The following is a 16,701-nucleotide window of genomic DNA, read 5'->3' on the forward strand; positions in this document are numbered from 1 at the left end:
ATAGATATAATCTTTTTAATATTATTTTTTGTAATGAGACATTTATAAACTAATAATCTCTTTAAATAGAATAGTAAAAAATATATTTTTAGAAGACCAATGTGAAACAGAGAAATATATAGTATTTCTAGAACATAAAGTAATATTTTTAAAATTCATAAATCTCACTATAATAGTTTAATAATGTATGATTTTATGATTATTTTTAAACTGAGCCTCTAAAATATTTTCTCTAAAACAATTCATAAGGGTTTTATAGCAAACTTTTTTTAAAACTTTAAGAAATGATGATTTATAATTTCACCTTCCTAAATTAAAACTCAAACAACTAATAATCTATCTAAAATAAAACAAAACAGCAAAATAATAGTTTTTGAAATATCCATGAAAATCTAGTCTTTCTAGAAAATTAATTAACAAATTTTCAAAATCACCAATCTCTGAATAATAGTTTAATAATATGATTTGGTGATTGTTTTCACTTAAAAATTGAACTTTGTTAGAATTTGTTGTTGCACTAACCTTGAGACAGGGATGTGTCTCAGATTCATGTTGTTGTGGTCTTCGTGATCACATGCATCAAACACATCTCTAGAGTCCTAATAAAACTTGCATTTGATGGTTTATACTTCAAACAATGTATTCTTTATGATTTTCTGCATACAGCTAGCTTTCTAGTGGTACAAAACAACAAAAGAGATTCCTCTTTAAACCTTCCTACATATGTTTGTGATTAAGAGCTTTACCAGTAATATTTGCTTTAGTTAGGTCATTATATTGTTTTTCTGCATATCCCACTTGTTTCTAGTGAAAAGAAAAGTCCAGGGAGAGAACACCAAACCTAAACTTGGAAAAACGGGATTAAAATCATCATCAACCATGACAACTATTGCTGTAGTTGTTGCATTACTTCAGTAAGTTTGGGTTGCTGCTACCTTTCTTTGTACAACAAAAATTAACACCATAAAATAACGGACACTTCAAAAATTGGTAATGATGTGGTTTTTGCCTAAAGTTCTTTCTTAAGCTCGGGTCTCTCTTTCTCTATCTATGTGAAAGTACTAAATGTTTTGCTACCTGCTTTTCAATTGCAGATGAGGATGTACAACACTGAGTGTCAAAAGTTTTACACACACATACAAACTATCTAACGATACCTTACATCCAGTTGTGTGATGTGTATGTTATAATAAATATAAATCAGGTACAATGTCCAATATTGTGCTTTGCAGCTGTACCAAAAATTTAAGTTAACAAACAGAAGTGGAGGGGAAATGAACAATGACAATAAAATTGATTTATTCATCTCTTAGGGGTACTCCCTCCTGTTCTAAACTCGATCTAAATTCTAATTCTCACTCTGTCACTCATCTAATGCATTCCTGCAACATAAAATCCATTTTTTCAAAAATAAGTTCAAATACATGATTTAATCTCTAACTGATACAAAATATTATAAACAAAAACAAGTTCATATTGTTCCAATACGAATTAATTAAACACGAGGGATAGAGGGATAAGGAACTGATTTTTCGTGAAAAAGGCAACAGGAGCAATAATGGAGAGAGCAATAAGATCATGAATGAGGCAAAAAAACAAGCCCATTAGTGCCAACATCAAGTGCTACTTAGTAATCACATAATATCCACCATTGAATAGCTGTACTAACACTAACGCTGTATGCGCCTTCCATATATATCCTCCTCCATTTACAAGCCCAGCTACCTCCATCATTGAGAATATATACAAAGTCTATGTGGATGTCTATATAATTACACAATATATCATACATACATATATACATACACATCAATTAGGTAGCTGTTAGTGTTTTAAAAAGATTGAAATGAAGATGAATATAAAATTATAAGGGGTTTATCTCAGATTTTAAGACAACTTGAGGAACACAGATCTACTGCATGTAATTATGTTTGTGTGTACATGTATATGTGTATGTATGTACACATTGCTGTACTTAATCCACTTTGATCCTGACACAGGATCCCTCATCACCCATCACCTATTGTTTGTGACTGACTGTGTTACACTACATGTCTTACACCATCAGATTCACCAGTTGGTTTCGAAGTTTAGAAAAACACAAGATATTATACACGATTCAACTTCAACAAACTAATGTCTTTTAACAGGAATGTGGACGTTACAATGACCAACAGACTAGTTTATAGGCGTCCTATAACCCTATCTTCTGTAGATTCAGGAACCTGAGACCGCAGAAATTTTAGATAATAAATACTGCAAATGAGTTGCATTTTCCTTACAAATCCTGCAGGAAATTTGTGCATAAAATATAAAAGACAGAAAAAGAGAGCAACAATATATTGACTTTATATTAGCTTCTGCACTTGATAACACTAGACTAAATCTACTAAGAACAAGCATGATGTGCTCATACTGAATGAACTGTCAACCATAGTTGTCACGGCGCTCGACTAGTCACGACTAGTCGACTAGTCGGTTTGAGAAAATCGACCGGAGACTAGTCGGTTGACTTGGTCGACTAATGCTCGATAACTTATCGACTAGTCGGTCAACTAGTCGGAAAGTGCAAAATCCAATCAAAATTTTAAATTAAAAAAAAAATGGAAATTTCAAAAAAACCTACTCAACAAAAGCAATAATCAACATGCTAATCTCAGTCAGTTTATATATATATATATATATATGTGTGTGTGTGTGTATGTTTAAATTTTATTAAAACTGAATATACATGTATTTAGTTTATATACCGGTACAATTAGCATATTGATGTGAGTACATGAAAGGGAAAAATGATATGTTTGTAATTACCAAATTCTAATTTGTGATTGATATACATATGAATATGGGAATGTTAGGATTTTGTTGTAGGAAACCACGTATATAAGATATGTATTATTATATATTATTTAATTAATTAATATTAATTTGTCGAATAGTCGATATTGTCGACTAGACTAGTCATAGACTAGTGGACAAGCTAGACCTCCATCAACTCGACTCGACGTAACAGCCATGCTGTCAACAGTTGAAAGAGTTCAGGAAAAGATGGCTTCTCTTCTACAACTTGCAATATTACTTTCACTATTATAACTAACCAAAGGGTTCAAATTAAATCAAGCTTCTGCCGGACAACGAAAATAGGACATGAAATATGCAAGAGGGGTGGGATCGCGGGGGGTGGGGGGTGGGGGGGGGTCTCAACTGGAATATGTCAATCAATAAATTTCATATTGTATTTTCAAGTGCACTTGTAACAATTAATCCGGTAAAATTGTAAAAATACCACACATGCATCTATCAGAAGTCTAACCATTTCGTGTAGTAGACACAAGTAGTCGGGGAGATGACTCCATCAGGTGTGCATATATTGATACGGGGACAGACACCGCATGGGATTGAAACCATAGCGCCAGTTTCTGAAACTTCACCAAGCCCTCCCCCAGGTGCACATCTATAACAAATTTCACCTACAGGAATCGAATGGTATTCCGCTAGGCCATTGCTTTTCACCTCCAAAATATCATTGTCCAGAACCATTGACTTCAAAATCTGCAAAATCTGCTCACTGCTAACCTCTTCCTTATAAACCTTGTACTTCTCGAAAAACTCATGAACTCCTTTGGCAGTAGCAACCTTAAGCTTACCTATTATCTTCTTGCAAGTACTTTTCAGAAATTCAATTAACTCTTGGTTGAGCTTCCCATCGGCATACCACTCGCCACCAGTCAGTTCCTTAGACGGTTCAAACTCCGCAGCCATGTAATGCTTCCCTCCTTTATATTTAATGTTAGGAACCTCCTTAATCAATTGACCACCAATGAGTGTCTTAATCGTCTTATTAAGTTGATTAGCAGGTAGCTTGCTGACTCGTCTTAGTTCTGCAATCGAGATCCCAAGATCCTCTTTGCCTTGAATGGTAGTAAGGATATTACGATCAACATCCCCCAAAGTGACTGAACTTTGGCCCCCTCTTTTCCGCTTGAGGGCCATAGAATCTTGCAAGCGACTCATTTCCTACCAAAACCAAGCAACAACATAAATAAATTTCAGTAATATCAGAAGAAACCCAAATGCAATAAAATCCATAAAAACATTGTCATTGCTGGTTCGAGCAATAGTCAATAACCCATCACAGATTTTCAATCCATGACTACCTCAAGCAATTTTCTAGTTTATTTCTATGAGAATACGAACCCCATTTGCATTGTTATGCACAAAGTCTAAACACTTGGTTCAAGCATTTTATCAAACACGTGATAGGCCCTCATATATTCTAAGACATTATATGAGACAAAAAAAAAGGAGAGACGATAAATAATAGAAATCTTACCTAGAAAAAAAGAAGAGCGAGTGTAGAAGAGCTTCTGATATAGACGGCAAAATTTCGCTCACTGTCCTGATTCTCTAATGTATTTTTTTCATACTCGATAGTCTCTATACATACATACAACTTATTATACAAGGACCCCGCGTGGTGGCCCTAAATGAAAAAAATGATAAAAAATAATAATTATTTTTTAAATTTAATAAAAATAATTATTCTAAAAAAGTGGCAAATTTTAATTATCGAATACTTCAATAAGTTGGATATCATAGTTTATAGAGTGCCCGTTTGAAAAAATTTAAAATAAGTAATTTATAACTTAAAATGCATAAATGACTTATAAGTGATAAGTAGATTAAAACTTTGAGAATTTACCAAAAATACTAACTTTATTCAGTTTTTTTGCGATTTTACTATCTTCCGATTTTTTTTGCAAAAATACGGAATCAACCAAAATCACTCAGAAGACATGCAATTAGTTGAATAAAGTTTTTTTGGTTGATTGGGGTTCCATGTAGTTGCAAAAACTCGTCAAAAGTTGCATGCAGTTGATTCCAGTTGCCAAAAAACCGTAATTTTTTAATTTTTTTTGAAAAATAGTATTTTTGCAAATTAAAAAGTATTTTTGCAATTTTTTAAAAAAATGACAGTATTTTTGCAAAAATATTTTTATACTTGGGTATTTTTCAAAAATGCCCTATTTTTTATATGTTATATAAGTGTTTGGATAATTTACTTATAAGTCATAATTTTTTTTACTTGAATGAATTAAAATAATTAATTTTTAAATACAATTTTCTTAATTCTTGAATTTTAAATTTAAATAACATTTATAAACATATATTTTAAAATAAAAATTAATAAAAAGGTGAAAAGTTAAAATAAGTTGAGAAAAAGTAAGCCGTTACTAATATTCAACTAATCAGATTATAAGTTATAAATTCGACTTATAAGTTTGGTCGGTAAACACTCATCGATAAGTACTTACGGGTTTATAAGTCAATAAACTCTTTATTCGGGGCGGCCAAACATGTCCATAAAATACTCTACTAGTAGTTGGGTATATCATATATGAAATATTCAGTAGGAGTTGTGTATCTTATATAAAGTGAATACTTCACTGACAGTTGGGTATCCGATCAACTAAAATTGGCCAACTTTTCAGAAATTGGTCATTTTTGTTAATTTTAAATAAAAATATGTTAAACTTGTTCATCACCCCCCTAAATGTCACTTGGGTGTAAAAAATGATCCAAAATATCACTTTTAAAAATTATGTCCCAAAATATCATTTCACAACGGTACATCATGTAGCGTTTGAAAATAATCCAAAACGCTTGAAAATAATACAAAACGCTACACGACGTAGCGTTGGGTATCTTTTTTTTTGAAAATTTTAAGCCACGCGCTACATCATGTAGCGTTGTGTGCTATGAGTTTATTTTTTTTATTTTTAGTCTGCGAAAACGCTACATGATGTTTGGCAACAAAATACCACATCATGTAGTGTTTTAACCCCAAAACACTACTTTATCTAGTATTTTGCCCATAAAAGTTTTTAAAAATAAATATTTTTAAACTCAAATAAAAAATTGTTAAATCCTAAAATTAAAAAATATTTTAAATTATTTCTAAAACCCAAAAAGAAATTGTTGAATTCTAAAATGTTAAAATATATTAAATTGAGTTACACACTTAAAATTTAAAATTGTTTAATTTAGAGTTTACATTTTTTGTTCCTAGGGGCCCTAAACCCTACATTAAATTAGGGTTTAAGGCATCAGTGTAATTTTTATTTTTAATATTTCTAAAGCCCAAAAAGGACTAGTCAACTAAAATGTTAAAAATTGTTAAATTATATGTGTCTTTTATTCAACTTTTTAATATTTCTAAAATCTGAAAAGGGATTATACCTGTAACGCCCCCAAATCCGGGGTCAAGTGATTGGGTCCTCACTATGAAATCTCAATCCAAATTAACCTGTTTAATCAATAAACAAATGCCAGCGGAAGATATTTAGAAAAAATGACCCCAAACTAATCCAAGATCTTTTAAGGTTACAGTTCTAGAAACAAGATATCCAAATTCCATAAATAGATTATTCTTTCACTTTCTTTTAAAACTCTTTTCAATAATTTCCAATTCACTACTAACCCGCTAGTATAACTTCGAAAAGAAGTATACTAGGCCCAAATACAATACACAACTATAATATAATATAATATAAACAACTTTATACAATAAAACTTACACTAGTCCGCAAACCCTGGACCAACCACCTTCCAAAAGAACTGTAATTGTGGCGCCCCAAAATCCAGGGTCAGGAATCTCGGAGGCCATGCCATCTAAACAACTACAACCACATAACTCACACTACAATATACGAATACTCACGCTTCACGACCCCACACTTATCACACACACACACACACACACTTACAGGTTATTATCTTGGAAACGAACCATTCATAACTAGAGTAATTCAACCGTCATGTGATAATTATTACAACCCAAAAGTGATTAAATCTTACCGAGGAATAACCTTTAAGTAAGGCTAGTCCGTCGGACAAATATACGTTTCTTGTTTATTACCTTACATAAGTCATACTTATAAATAAGCCGAACTAAAAACAACTGAAAACTAATACAGCTTATTCGGACTACCTGTGGTACAACACCAAACAATCTACGGAACAGCTGGCCATTTCCTACCTGTTTCCTGGATGTGGTTCTCATGACATGCATCTTAATTCACTGTTGTGTTGTGTCAATTTAAGAAAACAAGTGTGAGCTATAATGCCCAGTATAATAATGTACAGTATGTAAATGAATGTATGATAACTTACGTAAAACATCATATATGATAGTTATGTTTTATTCGAAATTAGTTTTCCTTGGTGATACACACCTTCTTTTGAAAACAATTCTTTAATGGATTTTATTAACCTGCGAATACCTTAAAAGTAAACCCAACACCTAGGCTTGGGTTACGGTATTGCATCACAATTCCAATTGGAAGAATTAGGACATTCGTTGGAGCCACCGCATACGATGATCAATCGTACTGCGATAAAAGTATCATTTTCTACTAGTAGAAGGACGACACCTTCGTATCCCGGTTATCACCCTTGTCGCATACGGGCTATGTGTCCTCATTTTAGGTATACACACACTTTACAGGTCCATAGGTACATATTGTACCGTCTCCTACGGTGCCAGTAGTCTATCCAATACACGAAGTACTTGGATCTTACCCCTCCCTTGTCCTTTAGGAGATCCTATCATATCTCGAGAACTCGAACCACATCGAAGTTCCCCCAAGCGTTTTGCTTGTTGATAGGCATAGATTTACTTTATATATATATGTACTTCCGAAAGTTTTTGGAGGAAGTACTAAGGATGTGAGTTGACCATTGTCAACAGATAATTAAATAAGGGGAAAAAGTTTCTCCTTGAAACTATATTCAAAATATTAAATAAGTCGGGATAATATTCTCCGACGATCTGAAATTATTCGAATGACTTTCGAAATCAGAAAGTAATTTAAATCCGGTTCTATGATTTTTAAATCATAAATAAACCCTTTAACAAATAATAATTAAATAAATAATAATCGATAAATAATTAAACCTCGAATGAGTTTACTCTTGTAAAAGAATATTTAAAATAATATTCCTCAACTAGTTTATGTCTATGAAATTAATAATCTTTAATGTTTAATCGGGTTTGAAATAAATAATCGTTGGAGTATACTTCTCCCATAATAAAGGAATAGGTATATAATATTTATTATTCGAACAATAAAATATAGTTGAGGGAATATGATCGTTGGGAAATCGTTTTAATAAAAGTTCGAGATATTTTAATGTTTCGTAAGTGGACATTGAGTCCCTTTAAAACATACTATTATGGACTTGTAATCGTCCTCTAATATCACCGGAATGATTCTCGGGTTTTTATCTTGAAATCCCGACCGACTCTCGGTCTTATTATAATACGTTACGCTTATAGCGGAATTAAACATTTCATGATATATACTTATCGTACAACATTGCTATATCATGCAAAATTCAATAACTACGTATCATGGAAAACATGGTACTTATGCAATGATAATAAAACAATCCTTTCACAACACAACAGTAAATGGAGTTGGGTTCATAAACTTTCCTGGGTATCTCGAGGAGGAGGATGCTCTAGGTTCCGCTCGGAAATCTATTAATCATAAACACAATTCGTTAGGTACCGTTCTAATTTACGGCGACTCGCATTCATGCGCTACTTATTAAGCACCCTCTCAACTTGTACTACCCTTATTATTCCTTTAAGTCCTTATTCACATCATGGTCGCTTCATTTCTCTAAGTATCTTAGGTTCATTTTCGTTATCGCCGTCGGCTCCGCTTATGGATTCTATGGTTTCTACTCGCGCGGTCTCGGCTCCGATATTTTTATAAAATTGAAAAATCATTATTTTCACTTGAAATTTTTATGGCAGTTAGAAAACTCAATATGTTAATCTCTGTAAAAAATTCATTATTTATGAACACTTTTAAGTCGATCCTTTATATTTTCAAAGTTTGTAATTCGTAGCAGTTTTTGTCGCGTAAATCACTTTTAGTAAAATGACCATAACTTTTGATCCGTAAATCGGAATCAAGCGATTCAAGCTCCTAAAAGATCCTTATAACATTGTCTATCATAATAAAGGGTTATTTTTCAAGAAACTATATTTTAAATCTTCGGGAATTACTGCAGAAACTTAAAGTTACGATTTGTTCGTTTTAGCGGAATTATGTTTACGATCGGGATTTCGTTTATGCCCTAACTCTTAACACAACCACCAACAATCATCATCTCATAATCAAAACACAAACTCCTCTCAAGAACATCATGTTCTTGAGGCAACAACAATCAACCTCACATCTACTTAACTAAATATCAAGATTTCAACAATACCACTTCTAAAACTTGGTATACATCTACATACTTAATGGATCTTGAAAATGAATCTTAAATAACGTTGGGCCAAAGATTTTAACTTTCTTGAAAGTTTGAGATGTTTTATTGAGGATGGTGGAGTCTTGGAAGTGCTTGGTATGATTTTTGGAACCTAAAACCACCATTATAATCAAGAAACCAAAGAAGAGTTACTATTCATACTATTCACTAGTAACTTTCTTGATTTTATTTCACCCATCAAACCTTGATAAAAAGAGATGAAAGAATTTTCTTACCTTATTTTGGTTGTTAGGAAGCTTGAGAATTAATGGGATGATTTTACCATGGCTAGATTTTGAGATTTTGATTTTGAATTCCTCCCTTTTCTTGAAATAGCTGAATGGAACAAGTGGGGAGAGAAGGAGGGTTTTTATGCTTGCTTCCTTGGTTGTTTCTAGGAAATGGGATTGGTGATATCTTATATTGATCTGATATTCTCCTAGTTTGTATCCTAGGATTTTATTCGTGTTGCAAATCTTGGGGACAAATCCATGTAGTTTGCTAGTTTACAAGTTAAACTACATGTGCTAGCTTCCTTAGCACACTATTTGGCTAGCTTGCTTGATCATCCTAAGTTTAGCTCACTATTTGATAAAGTAACCATGGTTACTTTCTTACCATGGTTAGTTAGTGCGTTACATTTATTTAATCGTTTACGCGTTCGCTCGGTCGCTTAAACGTTTTCGTAATACTTCCTCGTAAATGGTTCGCAACATAATTCCTTTCGTATTTATTCCTTATATTTTTAAATTATCGTACTTGGATATAAATCCGTAGGGTTTTAATCTTGTAATTATATTGTGATTCCCGTAATCCTCGATGAGTCGTAAATACGGTCGTTTTTCAAAGTTCGTTTTCTTCGAAAACTAATAGCGTTTACATACACTCATTTGGTACGTATAATCATAATATCAACTCCGAAACTCATTTTCTCATGCACTACATAGTGTGGGCTCAAAAGTTTTTCCCGTCCGTCAGGGTTACTATTCATTAACGTTTTACAAGGTCTCAAAAATTTGAGTTATTACAGTAATGGTTTTTTACCATCACGTGCTACTATTGAACCCTAAAAAATTAAAAGACTAATAAATTATAGTATTGTAATTAAATTTAAGACTAATTTAAAAGTGATCGTTGAAAACGTAACACTAAATGGTGTTTACGGTCTCAAAACAACATACCATAAAAGATTAAAAAATGAAAAAAATAGAAAACACATTAACGCCGCATAGTGTAGCATGGGGTGAATCTTTTTTTTAAAGGACAAAACGCTACACGATGTAACGTTTTGTCCTATTTCCAAAACGCTACACGATAGCCCTTTATGAAATGACATTTTGGGCCACAATTTTTAAAAGTGATATTTTGGGCATATTTTACTAAAATAATAACATTTTGGTCCATTGCTCTACCAAGATGGAATGAAATTTTCTTTAAACAGTTTATAAGCGTTTTAAATGAATTTTTAAACTTTTAGTTTTAGAAATGATTTGTAACGCGACTTTTATTAATTAATATTCACACAACTAACAAAATTTCTAAAAATAAAATAGTCTGATCGTATTTTTGAAAGCTTCTATAAAATATAAATAATCATTCGTGAAAATTAATAAACTTATGTATAATATAAAAAGTTTTATAGAGTCCACAATTTCATTATACTACTGGAATTCATATATGTTCTGAAAGTTATATATTATGTAAAACATCGCAAAATATATTATTTTGCTAATCGTATTTTGCAAATATTATTATTTTAACGATAATATTGCAATTCCCATTTATTTTAAAAGTAAAACATTGTAAAATATATTATTCTGCAGAACATGCGTAGTTTGCAAAATATTCATATTCATGTTGCGATATTTTACTTATAAATTGTATAAAATTTTCTAGAATTCTATCAAAATAGTGATACTTATAAGATATGATTCAGAAAATAATATATTCTGTAATATTTTATGCTCGAAAGAATTTGGTCTCTAGTATTTTCTTCGGGAACCTAGTCCTCGACAATCACTTATGATAATTTTTTTTTATCTAAAATACTAATTTAGGGCGTTAAATTTATATTTCAAGGACCCGGAGCAGAACAATTTTTTAACTAATTTGTTATAATTTTTTGCGGACCGAAAATTCTTATTTTCTCCTTTTCGCGAAAAGGGAAAGTTCTGATTCATATAAAATTATAACATATCGAAAAAATAATGTTTTGATCCGAGCCCTTAAAATACAGATCTAATGGTCCCGGAATAATGTGACATGTGTACCTTATTCGGTGATGCAGGGTGCCCATTTATATGTATAACTTGTTTTTTTGACGAATTAGCCTTGTACTGATTTGTAATTTAGTATATATTCTGTTAGGCCTTTAAGTATACTGTAAAAGGGAATACAATATTAACAATCAATTTCGAATTAAAACTCAATAATCGGTAACAGTTTTGTTTTGATATATAAAAACTGATTACAATACTCTCTCACATGATGAACAAATATTCTCGAGAGCTGCTAAGTTATACAAAATGATATAAAAATAATAGACACATATAGTGTTAACCTAAAATGTGCTTATATACTACACAATTACACAATTAATCTAGTTGATATGATATACATGAATAAAGAATCATAAAATATATTCAACTATTGATTGCTACAAAGAAGTAAAGTCTTATACCGAGATATCTCTATAAATATATCCTCCTGTGATATCTCCTGATTTTCAGCTTGACAAACACTGATATGAACAAATGCTGATGACAAGTACCGATTAGCAAATACAGATGACAAATGCTGATGACGTTACCCTTTGTCAAACTCTAATATCATAAGTACTTATGACAAATTATGATAGTAAATATCGATATCATCAATTATATCTAACAATCTCCCCGAACTTGTGCATTATTTAAATATGTATAAGGTCCTAATTGATGATATCAAAACTATCTAAATGCAGATATATATATATATACATGTAGAGTCTTACAATCAATGTATCATACTTTATCTTTAATATTTAATCTTGGCACATCCAATAACATCATCAAAGAATTTTTTGAGTAGATTTTCCTCGGCTACATTCAAGTACATCTCCATTCTCTGTTTGATATCCTTCAGCTCTTGAGTAGATTCATCATTTTGATAGATAGCTTCTCTAAGGTTATGGAGTTTAGATCTGCTGAGTGATAGATCATCTAGCTCCATAAATCCGACCTTCTTATCATCTGGATCAAAAGTGAGAACTTCAACTCTAATAAATGTAGTTATCCGAGCTCATCCTTTAGGCATATTAATAGTTGAGTCATCTTCAGTCATGTACTTTGGAATGTATTTGGATTTGTTGTTCATTCCTCTGTGCTTCCCGTATACCAAGTTCTTCATATACTCAGACCATCTGGCAGTTGTAGAGTTGATGACTTTCAGCAATGTGACTATATATTCCAACATTTTACATGGTTTATCTTGCATCTGCTCTTGTGAAACTCTTAACTTTGGCCCTGACTCTAGAAAATATAGTATCTTCTCATTTGGCTTGTTTGTATCAAACATATCAAGCACAATTTGGACAAATATAATCTTGTGTAGATCTTCTAAATGCACATTTTCACCAATTCCTGTTAAGTTCCCAGACTCTCTGAGAATAAAAATATTTTCTGTGTAAGTGATATCATTTAGAAGACCTAGACCGCCAATTTTTCCAGTCATTCTAGCTTGAGAGGTACCACTATAAATTCTGTTAATAGTTTCAGAGGAATCTCTTTTTGGTGCGGGTGTCTTGCGGCTCCACGATAGCTTTTTGTCCTCATCAAAAGAGAGATTTGATTTATCAGGTTTTGAGACATCTATATCAGAGTTTGAGTCTTCTTCAGGGAATTGAATGATCAACTTTTATTTCTTGATCAGTTCTGTCTTTGTTGTGCAAGACATGCACGTACTATAACAAGACTAAGTCATATTGACAACTCAAAGATTTGGTTGTATGATAGTTAAATCTGTATTTTGTATTGTATTACTTGAGTCTGTAAAAATGTTAAAGATCAGACTGGAGTATTTTTCAGTGAACAGTCTCAAGCCTAATAATAAACTCTGGAAGAAGATCAACAAGATCATGCCTCAGAGTAAAGTTGAAGAAGCTTGGAGTTGAATAAATCTGTTTTAAGAAAAATATTCTAAGTCAAGGATATCTAAAAGTCACAGATCAAGTCATATAGAGAAGTCATTTGAGAACTCCAGAACGACTTATTGAGAAGTCCAAAATGGCTTATATAGAAGTCTCAGAGATGTCGACAAGTCAAATGAAAATATGAAGATTGGAGATATCAACAAGTTATTTCTGCATATAGAGAACTCAGAGATATCGACAAGTTAAAATGAAGATATGAATATTAGAGATATCGACAAGTCAGTTTCTCATTAAAAGATCTCAGCAATATCGACAAGTCAAAATGCATATAGAGATCTCAGAGATATCGACATGCCATTTCTACATGCAGAGATTTAGAGACCTCGACAAGCCAAATTCACTTATTGAGAACTCAGAGATCTCGACAAGTCAAGTTCACTTATAGAGAACTCAGAGACCTCGATAGGCCAAATTCACTTATAGAGAACTCAAAGACCTCGATAGGCTAAATTTACTTATAGAAACTTAGAGACCTCAACAAGTCAAAGATATTTATAGAAAACTAAGAGATCTCGATAAACCATTATACTTATCGAGATGTCAGTTCTCTATGCAATAAACTGGAGATCTCGATATGAACTTCAAGTACAGAATGTAGACAAGTTAAATATTCAAGAGTATCAATCAACAAACGATCTAATCACTAGATTGAAAAGTCTACAAAAGCATCTTGATGAGTGCAAGATCAAGGGCCGAGATTAACTAATAAAGGAAAGTCACAGACCTACACAATTTGCAAAGATTCACTAAGCCAGAAATGGAAAGCTTTAGAGATAACTTAAAGTAGGGTTTAGTACATCTTATTGCATGATGTGTAAACCTGTGTTTACTAATCTATAAAGTAAACACTGGTCCTTTGCTTTTAAATTAAAACAAACAGATCTAGATTTTCTTGTAACTCTCTCAAGAAAGAAGCCGAGTTCTTTACTTACAAAGAACCCAGGATTGTAGCAAGACATACTTAATTTTAATACAAAGTTAAGTGAGTTTTGAAAATACTGTGTTAAACACAATATCTCTACAAATTAGACAGTTGTGTTCACTATTCCAAATAGTTGTAAAAAGAGTTAAAAATATCCAAAACACATTCACCCCCTCTGTGTTGTATTCAATATCTAACAAGTGGTATCAGAGCTAAATCTGAAATTAAATAGATCAAGATCATGGAAGAATGAATACATAAAAGATAAGCAGTATAAAGATACCAGCCTTTGATAAGACTAACTGCACACTATGAAAGAAAAAGATGATGCTGTTTCTAAGGAGGGCCAACCCCTTGTAAATCCAGATTATGAAGAATGGACCTTTTATTCTTATGGAAAGGATTGAAGAGTCTACAGATTGAGACATGATCATCCCAGCTTACTATGTTCCTAAAGATACTTCAAAATACATAATAATTGAGAAAGAAAAGTCTCCCTTGACAGTGTTCCGCAATTAATTCTGATAGAGTCACTTGAAAATGTCATGTACAACAATATTATCAACTGTGACACAACTAAACAGATATGGGAGAAAATAGAAATTTTGTGTGAAGGTACAGAGGAAGTTAGATCCAACCAAAGGAGAATACTGGTGTTTCAGTATGAGGGTTTCATGGCTAAACCAAAAGAGAGTATAACTGATGTTTTTGAAAGATTCAATAAGTTGATAAATGACTTGTAGCTTCATGACAAGTACTATGAAGCTGAGAAGGTTAACTTGAAATTTTTGCTCACCCTTCCAGACCATCTAGAACAGAAAATTTCAGCTATAAGAGAAGGGATAGACTTGAGCAGAATGACATTGAAAGTTTTATATGGTATTTTAAAAACCTATGAACTGGAAATGATTTAAAGAAAATCTTTAAGAGCTGGTCAAGGGCACATTATTGATGGTTCAAGTGCACTAGTTGTTAATGATTGTAATTATAACGATGATTAAGAAATTCAGACTCCAACTGTCTCAAGTGTTGAGCAAAAGAACAAGGAGCCACGGAAGAAAGTCATTCTGGAACTTGAAGAAGATGAGTTCTATACCTTGGATGAACTGGATGAATTAGATCAATCCATGGCTTACCTAGCAAGAAAATTCTCTAATATTAGATTAAAGAAGCCAAAGTTCTTCAAGAACAAAGGACAGGTATTCAACAAGGACATCAGCTGGAAAGGAAAAGCTCAGTACAACTCTGGTGGCAAAAGTGGCTACAAAACTGGATCTGTTGACAGATTAAAAATAAGATGTTTCATTTGTGATGAATTGGGCCACTTTGCCACAGAATGTAGAAATCCAAAGAAAGTGAGAAAGGACAAGGCATATTTGGAGTTGGAAGCTACGTATGAAGCTCTCTTAAAGAAATAGTCTGGTAAAGCTTACATTGCAGAAGGAAAGAGTTGGGACGATTCTAATAATGATGAAGATGAGGAGTTCAGAAACTATGCACTCATGGCCTTGGAGCAACACTACAAGAATAATGTCAATAGACATCACACATTAGACATCGGTTAACTTTGCCACTGATGTTAAAAAGAGTATTGACATCACCCCGTATTTTTGTGATGTCTTTGTTCTTTGTAGACATCGGTTATAATTAAACCGATGTCTAAAATTCACCAAAAAAAAAACAAAATCCGCGCCCACCATTTCTTCCCCCGTAAGTGAAATTTCATTCAGTTTTTAGTTCTACATTCCCCCAATCCCAAAATTCTCCCCCCTTAACCAAATTTTGGTTCCCCCCAAATCAATCTTCAGACACAAAATCAAAACAAAAAATCAAAACTAAAAACTAAAAAACAGAAAACTGTTCTCTCTCTCTCAAACCTGTCTCTCTCTCTCGAACCCCTCTTTCTCTCACCTCTCTCCCCTCACAATCTCTCTGAACTCCGGCCATCATCTCACCATCATAATCTCTCGAACCTCTCTCTCTCTCTCGAACCTCTCTCTCTCTCTCTCTCTCTCTCTCTCTCTCTCTCTCTCTCGAACCTGTCTTTGGAACCTCTCTCTCTCTCTCTCTGAACCTCTCTCCGCTCTGAATCTCTCTGTTAAGCCTCTTTCGTTTAACCTCTCTACTTCGGTAAGTGTTGTATCTTCTTAAATCGAACTGGTCTTCTCTGCATGAAGACCAGTTTTAAAAGTTGAGGATTTTTGAATTCAAAACCCTAATTTTGTAAATTGGGGTTTTTTCTAATTTGAAACCCTTATTTTTT

The 16,701-nt window shown here is 32.6% G+C and overlaps 1 protein-coding gene across 3 annotated transcripts; it reads right to left on the minus strand.

Moving 5' to 3' along the window:
* Positions 1-1,888: 1,888 nt before the first annotated feature.
* LOC141682446 (uncharacterized) lies at positions 1,889-4,456 on the minus strand. Of its 3 annotated transcripts, none has more exons than XM_074487149.1 (3): positions 4,158-4,321; positions 3,314-4,017; positions 1,889-2,287 (listed from the first exon to the last, which is right to left on the minus strand). In XM_074487149.1, exons 2-3 carry the CDS (start codon positions 4,012-4,014, stop codon positions 2,218-2,220), a joined length of 771 nt encoding a protein of 256 aa, XP_074343250.1. In that variant the 5' UTR covers positions 4,015-4,017; positions 4,158-4,321; the 3' UTR covers positions 1,889-2,217. The 3 variants fall into 3 exon arrangements, with proteins under 3 accessions (XP_074343250.1, XP_074343249.1, XP_074343248.1); XM_074487148.1 differs by lacking the exon at positions 4,158-4,321 and adding an exon at positions 4,334-4,456 and having other exon boundaries at positions 1,890-2,287; XM_074487147.1 differs by having other exon boundaries at positions 1,890-2,287; positions 3,314-4,321.
* Positions 4,457-16,701: the final 12,245 nt, after the last annotated feature.

This window comes from Apium graveolens, chromosome 9 (assembly GCF_009905375.1).
Source record: "Apium graveolens cultivar Ventura chromosome 9, ASM990537v1, whole genome shotgun sequence".
NCBI lineage: Eukaryota > Viridiplantae > Streptophyta > Magnoliopsida > Apiales > Apiaceae > Apium > Apium graveolens.